The 22,984-nt window shown below is 39.3% G+C and overlaps 1 protein-coding gene across 7 annotated transcripts in view; it reads right to left on the reverse strand.

The window, feature by feature from the left end:
* Nucleotides 1-22,984, reverse strand: part of LRBA (LPS responsive beige-like anchor protein) — a 582,443-nt gene that overhangs the window by 490,467 nt on the left and 68,992 nt on the right. For all 7 annotated transcript variants that reach the window (XM_032793241.2, XM_075066317.1, XM_075066316.1 and 4 more), the window contains exons 5-15: nucleotides 21,864-21,959; nucleotides 18,537-18,658; nucleotides 18,256-18,382; nucleotides 15,479-15,598; nucleotides 14,298-14,444; nucleotides 12,705-12,902; nucleotides 11,621-11,754; nucleotides 8,442-8,550; nucleotides 8,165-8,317; nucleotides 5,238-5,406; nucleotides 2,484-2,563 (exon numbers count right to left, since the gene is read on the reverse strand). In XM_032793241.2, the coding sequence (XP_032649132.1) occupies nucleotides 2,484-2,563; nucleotides 5,238-5,406; nucleotides 8,165-8,317; nucleotides 8,442-8,550; nucleotides 11,621-11,754; nucleotides 12,705-12,902; nucleotides 14,298-14,444; nucleotides 15,479-15,598; nucleotides 18,256-18,382; nucleotides 18,537-18,658; nucleotides 21,864-21,959 (1,455 nt within the window). The remainder of the gene's footprint in view (nucleotides 1-2,483; nucleotides 2,564-5,237; nucleotides 5,407-8,164; nucleotides 8,318-8,441; nucleotides 8,551-11,620; nucleotides 11,755-12,704; nucleotides 12,903-14,297; nucleotides 14,445-15,478; nucleotides 15,599-18,255; nucleotides 18,383-18,536; nucleotides 18,659-21,863; nucleotides 21,960-22,984) is intronic.

The raw sequence follows: 22,984 nt of genomic DNA on the forward strand, positions 1-22,984 counted from the left end.
ACAAAAAAAAAAACACATACAAAAAGTTACCTCATGAATTGTGAGCAGATAATTGAGGCTGGCTGCAGTCCTCCGCACTCCATATCCTCAAAAAATAAATTTAAATTTGTATCTAGCATCTTTCTTTCAAGCATAGAAAAATAATTAAAAGCGCACTAATCAGGACAGTGTCATTATAAGTTCAGAACAGCTAACAAGATGTTATAGATTTATCTTTATCTTAGTTTTTTTCAGTGCACAGCTTTAAGGCAGAGTGGGAAACTAACCGCGGACCCCCTCTGCCGGCCCCAGTCCATTGCCCTGGCCCGAGGCTAGCCGATGGCCCGTCCCGCTATTTCCCTCCCCGCAGCCTCAGCTCATTTGTATCCGCTCTGGCACCCTGCTGTGGCTCTGCCTGCAGCGCATCCAGAGCTGCGGCCTGCTACGCACTCCGTGGCATGGCTGCTCCAGTCGTGGTGACGGTCTGCCTGTCCTGTGCTCGTGGCGGGGCTGTAGCGCGCACAGCCATAAGTGCTCCAGGCAGTGATGTAAGGGGCCGGAAGTGCGGGGGGGGGAGGGTGGATAAGTAGTGGTCAGTGGAGTGGTATGGTCGGGCGGGGGCTGGTGGATGTGAAGGGTTGGGCGGTCAAGACAGGGAATAGGGTCGAATGGGGCAGGGTCGGGGCAGGGGTTCTGGGGATGGTCAGGGAGAAGGGGTGGTTGAATTGTCCTGGGGGAGGGGGGGGCAGTCAGGAACGAGAGGAGGGGGTGGATGGGGAAGCAGGGGTCAGTTGGAAGCAGTCAGGGGACAGGAGTCCCAGGGGAGCCATTGAGGGTGAGAAGCGGGGGCGGGGCGGGGGGTGTCAGATAGGGTGTGGGGGTGGGCCATGCCTGGCTGTTTTGGGAGGCACAGCCTCTCCTACTCGGCCCTCCATACAATTTTGGAAACCCAATGTGGCCCTCAGGCCAAAAAGTTTGCCCACCCACCTGTTCCAAGGTAACAGGTTCTCGCCTTAAAGGATTCCTAACCGAAGGATCTAAGCTACAAAAGTTGCCACCAAAAGTGGAAAGTAACATACAAAAAAATAGGGTAAGAGATGACAATAGATGTATATGAAACAATAAGTGATCCACAGAAGGAGAACAGCGTTTCTTATTATTCTCCCTCATAATAGCAGAGCAAATGGACATCGAATGAAGTTAAAAGGCAAATTTAAAGTAGTAAATACTTCTTTGTACAATGCAAAATGAACCTGCAGAACTCACTTCCACAAGATATTGAGGCAAAGAGCTTAGTAAGATCCAAAACCAATATTAGACATTTATTATAGTCATCACTACTAGATCTCTCTGAGTCCTCATTTGTTTGTTTTAGTTTTTTAAGTTTCAGCAAAAACTGTTCACTTGTTTCTATGAAAACTAAGTTGTTTTGCCCATGCTAAAACAGAAGTCTTACAACCATTTAATTGAGATGCACTTGTACCTTAATGTTTTGGAGCAGAGTCTAGACATTTGGCAGGGGGTCACCCTGGCATCAGTACTTTTTTCTGACCCTGCAAAAATCTGCCCAAATTTGACTTACCTATAAGCTAGTGGCAGGGGAAAAACGCAGCTTGCAAACGCTCAGTAAAGGCTCTTTAGAATTTGGTGGTTAAACCACCCAGAGGTTTCATCTGCTATTAGCATGCTCCAGCCAAAGGGCCGAGCAGGACTTTTACTGCAATTGGTCCTACAGCTCCAAGGGACCAGAATTGAGAGCAGGGAACCTGTCTCCTTGGCTCTCAGTACTTCTCCTCTGGTACCGAATGAGCATGGAGGAGAAAGATGAAGTATGATTCAAAAGTACAGAGGTGACAAACGTGGTGGCAAGTGAAGAGAAACAGACAGAGAACCTTTGGCTCAGGGGAGAGCATAGCACAGGAATACAAGCAGAAGGATTTATAACCACTAGAGAATGTCCCCCTCCAGAACCTAGAACCGAACCTAGGATTCCTGAATCTCAACAGTCCTCTGTTGTCTGGCAAATAGTTGTGAAGCCGACTGGCAAACTGTGTTATCATCCTCTAGTGGCTTGTCTGCATAAAGGATAACAGCCTACTACAGCTAGTTATTCTGTCCACACCAATGCTTCTTCTGAAGCATCTGGTTCTGCCACTATTAGATTTAGGAGATTGAATCTCATCAAATAGAGAGTTCTTATGCTCCCCTTGGTGAAGGGCACTTCATAAATTAACTACATACCAATAGTTCTACTTTTGACAAGAAATAGTTTAAACAAACATTTATCAATTCGTGCTACTTACATTAACAGGCCAAATGGGAGGATCACCCTCAGTGTTGTTTCAAGTACCTTATTTGCTTATAAAAATCACCAAAATTTCAACATACTTTAAAGACTGCTAAGGTGATATACTGCAGTAGTATACAGCAGAGATTGAGTCAGTGTTACACATTTCATGGGAAAGGCAGCATGGACATAGAATCTCCATTTATAGTCACCTTACCTTCATCACTAGTTGTTTAATGAACATCAGTAAGAATGCTCGCAGAGATAAAATCTCCTTCTGATTAGGGCGTGGTCCATCTTTGAAAACATACAAAAAGAAGGATATATTACACTATCTATCTATTGGATGTGAATTGCTGATGGTTATCTGTTACTAAAGCATATAATATCTTTTTAATTTTAAGAAGTTTTGAAAAAATGTAAGAATTTATATTTTTATATGTGAGAGTACAATTTCAAATAACCTCTGATTTTCTTTGCTTCCCACAGGAAACATGTTGCTTTAACATTTAATAGTGTTAAAACTGACCACTAATTAAGGTTACACAGTAAGGCTATATCAAAGTTTTATAAAACCTTATATTAAAAATTCTTTTAATGCTTTTTCATTTAAATTAAAACTTTTGCAGTCTCTAAATCAAGCACTGAAACATCATGGATGGGGGTAAAAGAATGAGTTTAAGTTGATACTATAACTTTAATTTAGTATTTTCAGACTTTGATATTTAGTTATTTTATGTATGTTTGTTTTTTAAAAATAGAATTTCTACTTCAGCTCCTTAATATTTTCAGGAGATGATTACACTATAGTATTGCTCAATATAAAATGGCTTCTTCTGCTTGGACTAGTACTAGCATATATTGGATAAATACATGACATTATGAGGTATTCCTGCATCTCTTGTATACAAACATTATCTTGCAAGTTAGAGAAATCCAAATTTAGAAACTCAAGACTCTCAGAGAAGACTCTTTCCTTTCCCTCCCCAAATAATCTGTCACTAAAATATTTTAAAGATCCAAATATCATAGCTCTTTAGGCTATTCATTGTGTTAGCTATGCCCAGGGAGGGATCAAATACAACCCCAATTTAAACAGAAGAATATACAAATTCAAACAGCTCTATGAGGCCTTGTGTTGCACAAGTTTAACTACAGATGTGATTTTAAACCAATTTAGTTAAACTGGTGCAAGTTTGTGTAGATGCACTTTGGTTGAGTTTAAGAGTGCTGTGTTTCAGTTTAGCTCAAATAAAAAATAAGCCATTCACCTGAAATAAGAGCATTCTACACAAACTTGCCCCAGTTTCACTAAATCGGTAAAGAAACATACCTTTAGGTAAGCCAGTTCAATTTTATGTGTAGACAAGTTTTTACTAACAAAAAATCTTCTTTCCTTCCAGGGTTCAACACACTACCAAGCAAATATAATTTCCCTTTCACAAATTTTGTTAGTGAATTTCCCTTGTTTCAAAAGTTGGTGGTAGTGAGAGGAACAGGATTAAGGGGCCCCTGCAGGAAGACTGGCATGAGAGAACTTCCTGGGTACACCTATATGCCCTTCAGCTGCCAGATGTCCCCGATCCTCATTCCCACCCTGGGCTGGTAACAAGGTAAGTGAGGAACTATGAGGAGCACAACTACCAGCTGGAGGCAACATCATAGGGAGTACACTAAAACCCTTAATCCAAGAAAGGGAGACAGGAACCCCCAGAGCCCCTTCTTCCAATTGGGAATAAAAGGCTGGGGGAAAGCGTGGGGTTCCCCTTGCCCATCAAGAGTTAAAAGGGAGCTCCAGAATTCCTTCCTCCAGTCTAAAAAGCTTCAGGACAGCTTGCAAAGGCAGGAGTCACCACATTCATCTCTATGTGGTGGTCTCAGCTCAGTGGAGATTAATACAGCCCAAAACACCTCCTCTGAGAGGAGTTAATTTCATAATTCATCTCAATGGGAAGTTCTCTTCCCTTTCCCAATCTTAATGATGTGTTTCCCTTCTGCCAGACCCACTTTTCAGAAGTGGGTGCCTGTATTAAGCATCAAGTCTCTATGTTCTGAGCTCATAAGAACATAGAATGGCCATATTGGGTCAGACCAAAGATCCATCCAGCCCAGTATCCTATCTACCAACAGTGACCAATGCTAGGTGTACCAGAGGGAGTGCACCTAACAGGTAATGCTCAAGTGATCTCTCTCCTGCCATCCATCTCTATCCTCTGACAAACAGAGGCTAGGGACACCATTCCTTACCCATCCAGGCTAATAGCTATTAATGGACTTAACCTCCATGAATTTATCTAGTTCTCTTTTAAACCCTGTTATAGTCCTAGCCTTCATAACCGCCTCAGGCAAGGAGTTCCACAGGTTGCCTGTGTGCTGTGTGAAGAACTTCTTCCTTTAGTCTTAGTGCTACATGTCAGTGACATACTCTGAATGCCTATTTTCAGCACCTCATTCTAGCTCAGCACTGTATATGTTTGGCATGGATTGAGTATGCTCATTCTCATCTCCCATCAACCTCTGAGTTCTATGCCTATGATGTGGGCTCATGATGCCTGTTCTCAACTCTCCCATTCTCATCACTGTGTCTTAATGACGTTCTTGAAGCTTCAGGAGACCCGGTACCTGAATGAGCTCTATAAATAGGTTATGTCTTTGAGCATGTGAAATGCTGATAAGAAGCCTAGCTCTGCAATTTTAACATCGTGCCCAGTAAGATCTATTTTAATAATGTACATAGATCCTTGGGGGTGAGGAAACATTTATTCTCTTCAGGGTCGGGAGGGGAGAGGGGGCAAAAAAGAAAGCACCTTATGGACAAAGCTGCTTGTTAGAACTGGTATGCCAAATCTTTTCACCAAATGAAACACTGCCTGGATCCCATCCATTCCACACACCACACAAAACCGTGCACTTCAAGTAAAGTAGTTCAGAATGCTCATGTGTTGATGAAGGGTGAACAATGTATACATACCTACACCTTTTGGAGTAATACCACTGCGATCTTGAGGGTTCACAGCCCAGTAGTAATATTTTAAGGAGTGCATTACCAGAAGAACTGTCCCAACACGCCGAACTGCATTGTATATGTTAACAGTGCCAATAAACTCAGTAGACAGGTAAGTGTACAGGATCAGCTGAACCTACAATACCCAGTTAAGAACAAATTGAAAATATCAGCTAGGATTTCACATACACAACAGGGAGGTAAGTCAAAATGGTAGTAGATTAGGAATTACATTCTTAATTTTATCCAATTTAAAAAAATTCTAATGTAAAAAAGAGCAGAGTAAATGGAGATACTCACTAGGGTAGCTTCACCAAATAGTTACTAAACTCTTTTTATTTTACTACAAGTCTCATGATACTTGGTGTAATTCCAAATGTCCAAGCTTCTGGAGTCATGTGAATATGAGAGAATCTCATTTTGGCCTTCATGGTTGTTATGAAAAGAAGTCTGAATGTGTGAATCCCCCTTTTTTTTTTCCATCTCATCATTTCTGGGGGCTGCTTTTTTTTTTTTTAAATGCTTAGGGCTGGCAATATTGATAGCTACATCTAACTGCCAGAATAAAAATTCTGTGTCACTGTCCTTTTCTGGAGCACAATGAAAGGGCAATAAAAAAAGATTTCAGGTGCTACTGTTCCCTAGTTGAAAAGTTCCTCTTTTGTGAAGAATCTGTTATATAGTTCTATAGACATTAGTGCGTGTCTAAATCATACAACGGACAGTGAAATTTTTAATGTTTTATTGCAGTGACATTTTAACAATTCCCATTTCAGATAGAGCATCCAAAACATAACACAGTCTAATTTTGTGATTTTTAGAAGAGAGTCTTTAAAAATGGGTAAGGGTCCAAGCAGCTCACTTTCCAAAACACAGCCTCTGACGCACTGTACAAAACTCACCCTCTTACTGGAGTTTGTCTCTATTTACAAAAAACAGTAACAAATTCCAGCCCAATATTTTTCCTATAGTTTCTTATAGTGGCTGTTCCTATAATTTTCTTCTTAAGAGAGGATCAGTCCACACCAATCTCAGACACAATTACTGTGCACTAAAAATGTCTGCATGTGCTTTAGCTTAATAGCTTAGTTCGCTTTAAAGTCTACTAAGCTAAGGTGCCCAAGTGCACCTGCAGTGTGCAGTAAGTGTCCACACAGGGAGTTAGTGCAGAATGTGCTGTAAACTCACCCCCTATCTTGTACTAACCTCCTTGTAGACAAGCCCTTACTCTGTCTATATAGCCACTCCCACCCTCGTATATCCAGGATAGGGTTAATGAACACCATGTGTTCCAAAAGAAGTTATCAGGAATCAATCAGCAGCTCTGCAAGCTCCAACATGATCAAAACAAGGTGAAGCAACAGCAGAAATCTGTCACCATCTTGGAAAGTGTTTACTTGTTCTCCTGTTTATGTTTGGCTAGAAAAAATTGACATACAGGGTGAACACTGAAAATGGCAATACACAAAGAGCTGTCAAATGCATAAATCAAACTAAACAGGAAGAAATACATTCTCTCTACTAGCTATTCAATTATAGTTATCTTGAGTGTTACTAGAGTTTCTAGAAGTGGGATTTTCAAGTGGAAAGTATGCCCTTAATATGAAACAGTTTGTAAAGTTCATATAAACAGTTCATTATAAAGTTATGATCTTATAGATTTGTATTGCTTATTTCTCCTTCTGCAAACATAAAAGATGCCGCCAATGCTTTTATAAAGGTTTAATTTAGCTGTACCCATATTACATCATTCATTCATGATGCTTCAAAACCTATTTGTATCTAACTTTGGCTCAGTTTATGGAATTCACCACAGAATGTCAAGTTTTTTAGCCTTGTGATGATGAAGGAGCTTTTAAGTGAATTTCATGCTCTTGAAATGTGTCAGATTAAAAGCCATGAAAAATAAATTTTCCTATGTAGTTACAAAACAGGTGCAGCACTGCCTGCAGCATCTTTAAACAACCCTATACTATTTCCGTACTTCTCCCTGAGTGCTAAATTACTTGTCTTTTGTTCCATTAAGAGTTTAAAATAATCTTTACAAGTGTTCTGGCTTCAATTTTGGCAGACGGTTATGGATTGGAGATTAGTACAGGCAAATATTTTTATGCCTTAATATACTTTATGTATATAGTAATCCTATAGTATCACTGAGATGATATATGTTTGGTTTACATTATAATTAAATCTGGAATCATTTGGCACCACTCCACTAAACTCCATATTCACACCATAGCAGAAGTGTAAATGGAACTGAAGTTGGACAATATTATTTTAAAGGGCTACTTAGTCAGTGGAATGCAAATAGTCTCATGCTACTGATCCAGATCTTCAATTAGAACATTAGCTATTCAGGCAGGGACTGTGCCAGCCTATGTACATACAGCATTTAGAACAATTGGATCCTGACTGAAACCTTTCTCTGCAGGGTGGCTGGGCCTACTCTCTGAGGGAGACGATCTCAGCTATCCAGAGGGCCTCGGACTAGAGCTCTGGATCGAGAGGAGGCAGTTGGGGTGGTTTGGGCACTTTATAAGGATGACCCCAGGACACTTCCATTAGAATTCTACCAGGCACGTCCCACTGGGTTGAGTGTCCGAGGCTGACCCAGGACACACTGGAGGGATTATAGCTCCCAGCTGGCCTGGGAATGCTGAGGAATCCCACAGAAGGAACTGGAACCTGTAACAGAGGAAAAGGAGATCTGGTCCTCCCTACTTTCCATGCTGCCACCGCCGTGACCCTCATCAGGAAAAGCAGCATAAAGGAGGGGTCCTGATTGGGCCTTTGGATGCCACTTCACTAAGAACAAACAGTATCATCACGATCACCACCACCACGTATGTTCTAACCTGAACTGATACATGATTAACAAAACCAAAATATTTTACCTTCGCTGGTGTATGAATCCAGATTGCCGGGTTAAGGAGAATGTGATCACACAGCTGTTTAAGCAAGGGAATCCCATTGTGCAAATTACTCAGGTATTTAGCAAAGGCAAGGCATAGTTCTAGCACAACTCTGGTAACATGGACTTTGGAAGACTGTTAAAAAAAAGGCTTCTTTAGACTCATGTTTACAGAACTGTTTTTAACTTTGACAATACAGAAAAACATTAGCAAAAGGATTCTGATAAGCTAACATTAGATCAGTGTGACTTTGCTTTACCTTTTCAAGACTGTGTCCTATCACAAGGAAGCCCTTACAGGAAAGCATCTGTTCTTGCATAGCAATGGAGTTCTTCAGCAACTCCATGATGAAAGCCAGCAAAGTAGAACTGAAAAATACAGTGTATTGAAATCATTCAGTTTCTTAAAGAAATATCAGGTATTTCAGAGAGTCATAGAAATGAGGTATTCAATTCCATCACAGGAATATGTTCCCAGCTAAGCTCTTTCATCTTCCAATATAAGTACATTTAACACAACACTTAAATAGCTAAATTAAGATTTGGAATAAAGTTAAGATTAGAATTTGAAAACATTTAAGACTGCAAAGTTACAAGGTGGTCAGTCTCCTAGTTTCAACTGGATTTTCTCTACCACAAAACTTTGAACTTTGTGATTGTTTTCCAATAGCAAAACACTCCTGAAAAAAATTTTCACTGATTACTTCCAATTTTGAACCAGTTCTGCCATACAATAGATCTATGTTCCATTCCAACTGCCATTCTCTTGCTTTCAGACAGGGCAAAGGACGCTGGCAGCACTTCTGTTTAAAGCAGGACTAACCGCTTTGAACAACACCTCTGCAGTCAGTGCCACCCCTTAACTGCTATGAAGTCTCATCAATTTCTGTGGCTGGAAGATCAGAGGTTGCAAAACAGAGCTGGAGCAAAAGAAAACTTGAAGATCCTCAAGGTTTTTTTAGGTTTGAAGGTAACTGAGGGGTGGAGGAAGAAATGCACAAGAAGATTTTAGAACAGCAAAGATTTCTGCATTCAATGCAAAAATATTAACACAACATGAAGATTGTCCGTTTAAGCACTCAAAAATCATGAACTGAGAAGCAAACAATTTGTCTTTTCTTTTTACGGTTCCACTGTGAAGATGAGCTCCAACTCCACCCCTAACCCCTCCGCCCCCCCCCCACACACACAAGAAGTTTTTTGGTTTGTATTCCCCCCACCCCATCACCAGGACCGGCGCTAGAGTTTTTCGTGCCCTAGGCGCACAGCCATTTCGCCGCCCCGCGCGCCGCTCCCGCGGCTCCGATCGAGCTGCCGCAGCCATTTCTGCGGAGGGTCCGTTGGTCCGCGGCTCCGGTAGAGCTGCCGCAGCCATGCCTGCAGGAGGTCCACCGGAGCCGCGCGGGACCAGCGGACCGTCCGCAGGCATGGCTGAGGCAGCTCCACCGGAGCCGCGGACCAACGGACCCTCCGCAGGCACGACTGCGGCAGGTCCACCAGAGCCACCTGCCGCCTCCCCCCCACAAAATTCCACCCCCCGAAAATCCTGGTGCCCTAGGCGATTGCCTAGTTCACCTCAATGGAAGCGCCGGCCCTGCCCATCACAGAGAGACAATCATTTCTCTTGGAAGACCATGGTAAAAAACCTTATAATATTAGGCTGCAAACTGATATGCATTCTCTCCTCACTGCTCCCACTAACTCACAACCTAGGAATCAGCATATGCATTTAAAGAGGTGAAAAAGTTAAACTTCATTTATCATTAATTGAGCACATAATTAAAAACCATCCTAAGGCCTAAATGCAAGAAGGTCATATAATCAAACTTAGCTTTTGTATTTCCTGATTTTAGAGAACTTAACTGTGTACACTTGATATTCCATTAGAGGAGTTTTGTATACAATTTTAGCATTATTTTTCTGCCTCTTTAAAAGAAAAAAATTCCATAGTTCTTTAACAGAATGCACATAAAGGCCAATTAGTGCTTTGGTGTCAGTAAATACACACCATTAAACTTAAGCCCCTAGTTGGCTCAGGACTGGCTATCGCCTGTTAGTACTGTGACTTACATACGTATTTTTGTACATATACATTAATTGGTATAAACCTTTATCATTGTACACATGGTTATGGAGTACTACAAACTGCACATTTATAAGTGTATAACTTGTTACTACTGAATTTATTTCTTTTAAACATGATTTTATAGGTCTTAACACAAGAGCCAAGTGGGAGAAAATCAGTTTAGCAGTTGTGAAGTTACTAGCCTTTGAAGCTGGAAAAAAAAAACAGCTTTGTGAGTTCATATTTAAATTAAGAAGATTTTTTTAAATGCCGAAAGGATTTAGGAGCAGAAATCAATGGGATTAAATCCTTTAGGCACTTCTGAAAAATCATACCCCAAATATGGATTTTTCTTCAAATACATGTCTATATCTTTATCAGTTTTCTAATGATCATGCCCAGAACATAATTTACAAATAGTATTAACTTACTAAATGAAAACCACTTTTAATCCAGGCAAAGGTACTAGCCCTCAGTAAAAGCTACATGTATGCCTACTGCTATGAAAGGATATTGCTTCAGTTTCCCCTACACTCACCCTATAAAAATAAATTAGCCAAAAGGTAAATGTGTTTTGGAAAGTTTTGAGTTTGTAAAACAAGTGGTTCTAAAGGAAACTTTTTTGCAAGGTTAACTACAGAGTGCATTATGAGTCTCTTACAATTTTAACATCCTTGACAACTCATACAAAGCTTGAGTTAGCCTGGGCACATCTTTTTATCATCATGCACTATAGGTTAGGATCATCAACTTATCTTCCGTGGAGCTTCAAGAAGGTTTTCTCCCCCACACTGACAGGAAAGAGATCATGTAGATTTCTCATATTTCTAGTACCCCATAAATACATTACATAACTATAGCATGATGTGCATAATTTGTTTTCATTTGTGCAAGTTTACATAGAAAACATGGCGCCAATAATCTTGACCTCAGCTCAAGGTCCTGTTCACATGAGGCTTAAAAACTTAACAACTTCTGAGAATAGAAATAAAGCATCCAAATAATAATGCTACAATTCCATTAGTTGGAGTTAATTCTTTGCCTAATAGCTAAACAGACATGGTTTCCAGTTTAACCTTCAGTTATTTTATTTACTGTATTTAACAGAAGCTGTGCATTTCTGTCACTTAAGGCAGATGTAATCTTCAATTTATTGTGTTTATGTAGAGAAGCCTGACATAAGAAGTTTTCCCTTTACTTGCTGCTCTGTCTTACTGGTGAAAAAAAAGAATTGTGAACTACAGGAATTCTTTACAACATAAGGTAGCTAGCTCGCTCTGTGGCCATTTAAATTAAGCAAAAACCCATTTCACTTAAATTAAAATGGGCTGAAGTTAAAATGGAAGATGAAATGAGGTAGCCATACATACTCACCAAACAGTTGTGTCAACTTGGTCCAAAGAATATTGCCTATGGTCTAACTGTGCAAACAGAGGAAAAAGTACCTGCACTCCTCCAACTGAATGCATAGCACTTTGGATAGAATGTGTTAGGACTGCTTTCACATCCTGACAAAGAAGAATTAAAAGAAGATTAAAACCTTTTCTAAAACCACTTTAAAACAGTTATCGTTTGACTTAAATACTTAAGAGTATCTTTAATATAAAATCAGATTATTACCATGCAAAGAAATTATTACAAGTAACGGCTACTACTGTTGAGGAGACAACCACAAAAAAGATGTCCCAGTTCCAGCCTGACCCAGAGCCTGCGATTCCTCAAAGATGACTTTAGATGGGCACATAGGTAACCAAGCAGCTCCATAGCTTGCTGACCTTTCCTTAAGTGCCCCGTGCTCTCCTGAAGTGGAGGAGAGCAAGGTTTTAGAGGCCCTGGGATGGAAGAAGCAAGAGTGACAATAGAATGTCCCCAAGAAAAAACACGGGGGGGAGAGGTTGGACTTTTTTGGGGGGGCGGGGGTGAAGGAGAAGGAAGAAGGCTGTTTTTAAAGTTATTTTCTAAACTTTTGCTGTGTTTCAAAAAAAATTTCTATGTAACCTTCCTGAAGATGAATTTAATTGAGACTCTAAGAATGGAAAACTGAGCAAGTTCACTTAGGGAAGGGAAGGGTGACATGGCTGTACACTGATGGGGGTACAGTGCACAGGTGTGATGCAATGAGAAGCAGCAAAATTGGTTAGGAGAGGTTGGAAATCCCTCCCTCTTGGAGTGCCTGACCAGAAGTGATAGGAAAGGGGAGCCTGATGTAAGGCAGTAGCAGTGGGGAGAAGTCAGGAGGCTTGATGACAAAGGGAGGAGAGTTACTTTAAAGAGCTAGGAACAATTCTCCACACCTCCAACTAAAAGGTTGAGGAAGGAGAGCAGTGCAGTTCTGATAGCTTCTCCTGATTAGTCTATTATGGGGGGCCCTCTCACCTGGCACTAAAATCCTGGTTACAGACTTCACAAGTACAAGCCATTTTTCTCCTTAGAAAGTCTACTAAAAGTGCCAAAGTACCTGAAGCATGAGAGCATGTGGTGAATGAACAAAGATAGAAGGGTTATCCTTGGGGGATGATTCTAGACAGAGCTGTGCATCAGTAGCCCTTGGATTGTACATGAAAGCAATAGCACTGGACAATTTGCCATCATACAGTAACAGTTTGTGATGCTCAGCAAGGAAGAGATCACTTTCTGTCTTGAATTTAAACGTTCCCTAGAATGATGGAAGAAAGAAAAAAATTAAGGTGACTTGCACTGAAAATACAATAGGAAACAAAATAATTACAACAGCATTACTCCTCTATTCTAGCAATGCATCAGAACAATCTCACTACAACACCGTTAGCTCAGGACAATTTTTGCAGTTAGTATTACATAGCATTTACATTCTGGAAGCTAAGAAAAACATAAGCAAATATAGCGCCTATTACTCAGTGTTCACTTAGAAGCTCTTTGGGCAGAGGTAAAGACAAAAAAAATGTTGCATTGGTACAGCACGTAGGGACCACAATCCCCAATTGAGGCCCATCAGGGTTACTATAATACAAACAATAAATAAGTAAATAACATAACAGAACTAAACCTCAGTGCTCATCACTTTTAATGTGTTAAATGAGGTATCAAGATACTTTTCTGGCATGAAGAAAGTAAATTTGGTAGCAAGCCTTAGCGTAAAAAAAAAAAAAAAAAAAAAAAAAAAAATCTAGCCACAGTTAATAGTTAGTGTTCTATCCACTTAGACAGCACGGCCCTCCCCATCACTCAAAAATCCAAAGCAGAACTCCTGAGAAGTGAACACGAGAGTCAAGACAGTAAACAGAGTTTATTATTTGCATTAGCCTTGTTTTAATACGAAGTTGGTATTAAATATGTGCCAACTTGGGTGGTGGGGGAGAGGTTGTGTTTTGTTTAATACGTGTACAATCTATTTCATTTCATAGAATAGGACTGGAGTTTTATAGAACAGAAGAGATGGAAAAAAAAACACCAGCAAACAAGTCTACTGCTGTGCTGCAACTCCCACTCTGACTATGAATTTATATCAAGAATGGTTTTTAATTATATCATCAAATGCTCTCTTCTCATGCAGATGGGCCTGCAGCATTTTTATATATCAGTGATGCAAGGCAGGTTATGCATCATGGCAAAAATAGGAAACATTAAATATATAGAAAGTCACAGAGTCACATTACTGAGCAAAATATTTTTTGTAATGAAATTATGCAAAAAACTGTTTAAAACCATTTAAAAACCGAGATGATTATAGAGAGTTATATTTATAAAAAGTTCATGCTCACTAGCAGCTGGATAAGGTTACAAAGCCCAAAAAAACCCTCAACTGTCACATTTTTCTCAAGAAAATAATGCGATATGTTTGTCGTGGACATGATCTATACATTCATTTTTCTCCTCTTTACACTTCTATAAAATTGAATAGATTAATTTAAACTTTGTGATATTAGATACTTTATATCTATAAGCCTATGTAAAATAAAAATATGCTAGTAAGAACACTGTATACATCATTGTCATTGACAACCTAAAATACTCCAAAAATTGACTTATTAGAATTAATCTTTCGTGTACTATTGACTCAATTCCAAAATACCTTGTATCCCAGGCCAAGCTGATAAATGGCAAAAATCTGAGCAGCATTGAGAGCGTCACTAAAAAGGTAAACAGCTGTCATCTGCCCACAAAACACTCGATTAGCATCTGCTGTTTCTGAAGAACCCAGGAAACATTTATCAAACGTCTGAAAAGGACAACACAGGATAGTTGTACACAATAAAAGACAAGAAAGGATTCAATGTGAAGCACACAAATATTAATCATGTGGATTATGTATTTGTTGTTCTTAAGAAAAGCAATACATTTATTTTACACCCAAAACAGCCTTTCAGTATTATAATTGATCAAGGTGAAAAAATATTTTTCAACAGGCAAAAAGCAAAATTTCCCTCTCCCAACTCAAATCATGTATCATAGCTAAGGCAAGTAAACTGGGTGTTCAAGCTGGTAACACTTTCATTCTAATTTGGAAAGGCTGCATTAATAAATGAAGTAAATGTTTTCAAAACCTGCAGTTTAAAAAAGAATTTGTTTTATAAGCAAAACAGTTATTTTTCATTTTATTTAGCTGTCAATGTCTAGAATTTGTAAAATACATAATATACAATATTAATTAAAAATAAACTATGTTCTCTGCAATTTTTACTCTACTCAAATACTGATAGGACAGATCTGCAAATATATACACGGCGAGAGAGTTAAGAAGCTAAGTTCTGGAACTGTCATACATCATCAGAAAGTCAGCTATTTCTGTAGTATTAGGGTAACATTAATTGTATTGGTGTCTCAATACATGTTGGAGATCAGTATTATCAGACTGTCTTCCACATATTAGGAGAGTAGAAAGTGAAACTGCAGGAGAGGAAAATAAGTTTTTAAAGAGACATGATAGGGTTCATCTATAGGACCCAATCCTGCACAGTTAAGCATACACATAACTTTACTCCAGTGACTAGTCAATGGACTGTTCATTTAAATAATAATGGATGTGCTTAGGTGTTTGCAGAACTGGGCCCATAACTTTTACTGACCATCTAGCACGCTGACTACATTTGCATTCTCTTAGCTGAAAAGCAAAGTGTGTCACCAGGTACATTTTTTTTTTTATTAATTTATTCAAAATTCTGTTAGAAAACCTACTTTTTTCCTCTCAAGCCAGTTAAAAATATAAATCAAGTATCAAATTAAGTAACATAAAATTAAATAAAAGCTACTTACATCACTGGTATTGACAAACCACGTTATCTCTCCATATGATGCTAGTTCCCCATTCACATAGCACCGAAGTTCACTGTTCTTCCAGCGGTTATAGATATGCACTATAGTAACCATATACCACTGAATAATAAGAGAATAATTATTGACACTTTAAGTCTGTAAGTACTTTTTAAAAGTTACTCAAAATAGCTGGTCCCAGAAGATCAAAACTATTGATATGAGTTATGAAAAGGCAGAAAACTTTTTGAAGATGACTTAGGGATTTCTTTAAATTAATGTGAAAGAAATGCAAAGTTCATTGCTGGCCTAGGCTAGTTCAGTGTACCCAAACAGTGTGCTCAGTAACCCTGTTTACTGACAAATAAGTGTATGATCTTAAAGGAGATACATGGTCATGGTACACAACTTTTTCCTGACAACACTAAGGGCACTATTTATGCCAAAATAACTGACAAAAGAAATATTGTATCTTGCTTTGTTAATTTTGTTGGGCTTAGTGCAATGAATTTTTTGCGATCATTCCAAAAGAGCAGCAAGAGTGACACCAAAGCTTAATAATTCTCCAAGGACTGTGTGCCAAATGGCAAACCAGAATCCATATGAACAGCAAGGGATTACTGATCAGAATTACCAAAATGTGTTTGAGACCTGCTCTCCCACAGATGTTTACTTCTTTTTTCCTTCAGAAACACCAGACAAATACTCCATTGAGAAAGCAAACATATTGTCAAGTCTACTAAATATTCAAGGAAGCTTTGAACAACAGGGCCGGCTCCAGGCACCAGCATTCCAAGCTGGTGCTTGGGGCAGCAATCTGCTAAGGCCAACAGTCTCTGTGTTTTCACTGCCCCAAGCAGTGGGCCAAATTGCCGCCGCAGACAGCGGGGGCAGTCAGTGTGTCTTTAGGGCGGCAGGCACATTTCCATGGTGGCAGCAATTCGATGGCAGTTTCTATGTTTAGCTGTCCGCGGCGGCTTCAGCTAAACATAGAAGCTGCCGCCGAATTGCCGCCACCGCGGAAATGCGCCTGCTGCCCTAGGGCACACAGACTGCCCCCGCCATCAGGGCAGCAATTAGGCATGCTGCTTGGGGTGGCGAAAACTGTAGAGCCGGCCCTGTTGAACAATGCCATTTAAATCAAGTCATGCCATGTTGCTAAATATGATTATTCAATAATGTGAAATAACTCATCATAGTTGAGAAGAAGAACATACTTTCTGGATACACTGAATAATTACAAAGTATGATTCACTTAGTGTATTCTCTTACACATGATTCTGTGTTCTTGAAACTGCTTGAGAAAAACATTAAGCCTTTGACTAGATCAGGACAACAAGGTGTTTGTTTCATAACCATGTTAATACATATTTTTTTAAACAAACAACACTATCTATCTCCAGTGCTAAGTGGTGTTTAAAAACCATACTAGTTGGTTGTGATCGCACAAGGTAGAATAGTTATAAACAGTTATTCCTGGGGTCATCCCAGGTAATAAGCGACGAACAGTAACCTGTATTTTTTGTCAAAGTTGGCGTATTGACTGCTTTGAGTCCTGTCTGTCCTCACCTACACACACACTTCCCTCCTGGGAAGTCCCCAGTAGATTCTTCAACACTCCATCAGCCCAGGAATTATCAGGGAAGAGGTTACATGTATAATAATGCAGGGCCACACGGGGGGGGAGGAAGAGGGGCAATTTGCCCCAGGCTCCGCAGGGGCCCCCACGAGAGTTTTTCAGGGCCCCTGGAGCAGGGTCCTTCACTCACTCCGGAGGCCCCGGAAAATTCTCGCGGGGCCCAGGCTCCCGGAGCTTCTTTCGCTGCAGGTCTTCAGCAGCAATTTGGCGGCAGAGGCCCCCCGCCGAAGACCCCAGGCCCCCTGAATCCTTTGGGTGGCCCTGTAACAATGATAATACCTAGCTGTAATATAGCACTTCTGTCAATAGCTTTCAAAGCACTTTATAAAAAGAGGTAAGCATCATCATCTCCATTTCACAGATGAAGAAACTAAGACATAGAGGGGAAGTGACTTGCCCAAGATCACTCAGTTGGCTATAATAAATACATTTTAGTACACCTATAAGTTCCTACTTTGCTAATTTTTAAAGGGTTAAAAACAATAACATTGTGGTGTATGTTATTTAGTTTAATCATATCAGGAGTTAGCCCTAACAAGTGAAGTCTTCTATTTATTCACTAAACAGAATGTGAATTCCATAAACCGTAACAGTGAAAGTTCTCCTATACTTTTCCAATAATTTCCCAGATCCTGATATCTATTCAGTCTTTACCATTTCTGCTGCACAAATACTAACTGATGTGGACACTTGTCCAGCAAGAAACAGACAAAGACCATCAACTCATTACACTGAATTAAGCCAACAGCCAGTAGATCTAACTTTCAGTCACTATTCACCTAGGACACATGTGATTTACTCTTTAATAAACTGCATTTTTTTCTTTACACTTGGTAATGTATTAAATCACAATCTTAAAAAATGGTAGGTTACTATGTACATTTGTTTTAAGTTTTACTTGTAAAAGTTGGTATTATTTACTTCTTTAAATAATGCTAACTGATACTAGCGGTAATATTTTTGCAGATAATATTTTTCTCGGTCCATATGAAGTTAGTGATTAGCAAACAAAACAGAACACTCCCCTGAGCTTACTAGGACACTGGTCTAAATAAAAAATAAATACAATTAATGGCTAATTATACACATGTACTGAGGTAATTTATGGCATTTCTTTGAATTATTTACTTGCTTAACCTACCTTCTGTGGCTTGAAATCAAATTTCACACAGTGCTGGAATCCTTTTCCCTTTGACTTTATTGATGTCACAATCAAACAGCCTCCAACAAAGTGAGCAGAATAACCAAGTCCTTTGTTTGTTCGAAAACTACAAAAAAGTTTTTTTTAAAGAAATGAAACTACATTTGCATGTAAACAAAAAAGTTATTAGGTTATTGTTTTTTTCAGTGTAAGTAGAGACCATTGAAAAATGAATATAAATGGAAAAAAACATCAGAAATCTAGGTTTTCATAATACATACCAATATAAGTAAGGCTTATCCTTATCCACATTGATATTATTTACAGGATCCATTCTTAACCAAGTGTGAAAGGTAAATCCATTCTGGTAGGGCCACTTGGCTATAGGAGGTAAGGCAATAGCCTAAAGGAAGTAATATAGATATTTAATATAGGAAGATTTAACATAAAATCATTTATTAATTAAGACAGAACATGGTGCAAGTTACAGTCTTCTAATGTCTTACTGCAATAATAACATGGCCCAAGGTTTGTTTCTTTTTTTAAAAAGAATCTTTAGATTATTAAGATTTCATGACAAAAATATTTATACCTCAATAAAAATAACTTATAATGAAACTAAACTTTTTTGCAGAAATATTTGGTCCAAAATTGCCTTAAGCTCATCTTGTTCTGTCGTGTACTAACAGAAAAGTGAAATTTACAGACTCATAATCGTTACAATGCTGGCACACCAGATTGCATCCCAAAGAGGAGAAAAGTAACTGACTATGGAAAGAAGTTAGGCATAAAAATGGAAGTCTCTAGATTTTGCCTGAAACAGTCTTATCTGCAGAAAATTCATGCCTATCTTAGTCCTGCAGAAAAATATAGACATGAGAACGTGAGACTTATAACCATTTTCAAAAGAAAACATTACGCAATCTTTCCAGCCAAAATTTTCCCATAAAAACATAGTACCTACATTAACTAGAAAGTCTGTAAATTGCTAACTATATGCTCAACAACTTTTATAGTATTTGATTCTTTGTTTTGAACAGTTTTTAAAGCATTACCATTCACCTTTCATCATTTCGCTTCACAGACTTGCAATGTAAATTTCAACTCAGATTTCCATAACCCTCTGATCAAAGATGCTGTCCAGATGATCAATACCAATGAACAAAAACATCAAAGAATGTAAGTGTTGCCCAGACTCCTCATTATGCTCCCCAACTCTGTGTAGCTATCTCTGTTCAAACACAATGCTATAAACAGACCCGGCTCTACTGTTTTTGCTGCCCCAAGCAGCACGCCGAATTGCTGCTGCAGAAGGCAGGGGCAGTGCATGTGCCGTTAGGGCAGCACACACATTTCCACAGAAGACAGAAGCCTCTGCTGAATTGCTGCCGCAGGCAGTTGAATATAGAAGCTGCTGCCGAATTGCCGCCACGGCGGAAACACGCGTGCCACCCTAACAGCACATGCTTGGGGCGGCATAAAAACACCCGGACTGCCGCCCCTTGCACATTGCCGCCTCAAGCACCTACTTGGAATGCTGATGCCTGGAGCCGGCCCTGGCTATAAATCCTTCTGTAAAGCTGTAATTCACTAATAAGTCTGCATGTCTGAGACTGACTCAACTTTTTTGGGCTGATATCACAACAGTTGCTTTAACTCACAGAGCTTTTTAGGATGGCTTGTGCTAATTATCTAAAATATTAAGATTCCTATAATATTAAGTTTCTCATTGTCTTGAGGCACTTAAATACTTGTCTAATACAACCAGTAACCAAAATAATGTTAATATGCCCATTATAATTATCATATAGTGAAGGCTTCAGAAATATTTCTATTCTTATCTTTATTTTTCAGTCCCTTAAATTTTCATTTACATACAATTTATTTTGGGCTTAAGTATGTTATGTTTAATTTCAAGACAGAAGGTGGTTTGTGTGTGATCTTGAGTGCGGAGAATATATATGGAAGGAGAGATTGTGAGATGATCCAATGACTATCTTTTGAGTTATGTGTGAGGTTGTGAAACCGTACGTTTTAATCTTTTAACAACTAAAAGATTTGAGTTATAGGAGACAAAATTTTGATGAATTTGATCCTTAGTGAGGACAACTGCATGATATTTTTGAACATATTTGGTTTAAAAATAAAAATTGTTTTTAGTGTACAAATTATTTACCATCAATGAATGCCACAAAATTTATACTGAATTCAAGTATTTACTGTGCCATAGTTAGGACCCTACCAAATTCACAGTCCATTTTGGTCAATTTCACAGTCATAGGATTTTAAAAATTGTAAATTTCATGATTTCAGCTATTTAAATCTGAAATTTCACTGTGTTGTAATTGTAGGAGCCTAACGAAAAAAGCAGTTGGGGGAGTGGGGGGGTCACAAGTTTATTGTAGGGCAGGTTGCAGTACTGCTACCCCTACTTCTGTGCTGCTGCTGATGGCGGTGCTACTTTCAGAGCTGGGAAGCTGGAAAGCAGCAGCTGCTGGCGAGGATAACCAGCTCTGAAAGGAGATATGCTGCCAGCAGCAGTGCAGACATAATGATGGCATGGTTGGTATTGCCACACTTACTTCTGCACTGCTGCCTGCAAAGCTGGGCCCTCAGTCAGCCGCCGCTGCTCTCCGGCCACCCAGCTCTGAAGGCAGAGCAGAGGTAAGGGTGGCAATACCGCAACCCCACTAAAATAACATTGCAGCCCTCTGCAACTCCCTTTTGGATCAGGACCCCGAATTTGAGAAACTGTGGTCTCCCCCCATGAAATCTGTACAGCATAGGGTAAAATCAGACAAAAAGACCAAATTTCACAGGGGGAGGGCAGATTTCACAGTCCTTGATGCATTTTTCATAGCCACGAATTTGGGAGGGCCCTAGCCATAGCGTTAGTTTTATCCTGGTGTTTCTCAACAATATTTTGGTAGTATTTCTTATGTGTAACAGAAATGCAGTAAAACAGTGCAGTAAATGCTGGTTTTTTCCCATATGGTCAGCATATAAATGAGTCAGCTCATAAAGATAGCATGTGCTGTTATATTCACATGTATGATGTCTGATCATTTGAGGCGGGGGGAGGGAGTCTCTGGGGAGACTCCATGTCTCTTGCCATAAAAACGAATAGACAGAGGAATTGAGCCAACTTTCAACTTGGTGCATTCTGGGGCTTCCGCAGGAGTGCCTCCCAAATGTGTATAATATTAAGGGATTCCGTTGTGTGCTGCACACTAAGGCAGACATCACTGCTAAGGAATATTGAGAGAAGAAATAAAGACAGGCAAAGATTCTGCTTGCAACAAATAAGAGTGAGTTAACTGAACCAATCTCACAAAATGGGCTATGGGCTATTCCTTGTACCCAATCTTTCTTTAGCTAAAATGGTTTTTCCTTCCATAAAGGTAGTGCATATTTAATAGCAACATATTTCAGTTAATCTTAATGTAGTTACCACCCTCAAAAAATAACTCTCTCTAGGAACAATGTCAGACTGGTGAATATAACCGTATACATGAAACAAGAGAGCCAAATCAGAATAGGCAAGAAAAGAGCCAGTAGTAAGAGTAGAACAACAAATAAAGGTATAGAAAATGTATGTAACCACTTACTGCAGCACTTTTTCCTGGAAAGTTGAAGAAGGCATCAGGACCATATTTATGAGGCATGTGTTTTAATACAGACAATAATCTTCCAGCATGTGGTGGCTATTAAAAGAAATTATCACAAATATCAAACATTTTTATATTATTCTGATACATATTATAAGAAAGGATGCAATTTGACACATTTCTCATCCTTCCACAGACAAACACTAGGCCACCACATTACTCAGGAGAGTAATAGTCAAGGAAGAGTGTCAACCCAAAATTCATCTTAGACACCAACAGCCCAGTTCTGCTCCAGCTAACTTTTCCTATTGAATTCAGTGGCAGTAATCTCAAAATAAAACTTGAGAGCTTGCATCAATTTATTATATCAAGTGTTATAGTTATGGTTGTAGGCCAACAGTTTTCAGACTGTTTTTTCACTTGCCTATAACTTCCAGAGGTGTGAAACTTTTAATGACTGATCCTTCTCTAAGGTGAGAAGTAAAAAAATTCCTTTAAACTCCCTCACAGTTACAGGGAGTGCAGGGGAATAGGGGAAGAATGAAAATCACATTTTTCTGGCTTTCAGAAGACACTTCAAACTGTTTGAGCCTAGGAAACAAAAAATAATAAACTTAAAACTTCATATGAAGCCACTCACTGAAGACTAATCACTGTGCCATCTTAAAAATGCAGTCTTTGGGATAATGCTGTCTTTGGGAGCCAAAAAAAATCTTATCACGTTATAGGTGAAACCATGTTATATTCAAATTGCTTTGATCCACCGGAGTGCGCAGCCCTCGCCACGCCCCCCCCACCGCACTGCTTTACCGTGTTATATTGCGTGGCGTTATATCGAGGTAGCGGTCTATTTAAAAAATAAATGCTCAACTCAAAGCAAATCAAAATGGTTCACACGTGCAGAAAATAATGGGGGAAATGGAGATCACAGTTTAAGTTGACTGTCTGCAGCACTGTGGCACAGCACAAAAAGTTGGATAACTAGTACTGCAGATAGTTAAGTTTAAGATTTAGGGAGCTGTCCAATTTCCTAGCAATGCAGTTATGTTTTTCTCCTCTTTCTCTCCTCTGTATTTGTTCTTTAAGAAGAAAATTAAATGCAAACAAGAGAGTCAGGAAAT

The sequence above is a fragment of the Chelonoidis abingdonii genome, chromosome 5, assembly GCF_003597395.2.
Source record: "Chelonoidis abingdonii isolate Lonesome George chromosome 5, CheloAbing_2.0, whole genome shotgun sequence".
Taxonomy (NCBI): Eukaryota; Metazoa; Chordata; order Testudines; family Testudinidae; genus Chelonoidis; species Chelonoidis abingdonii.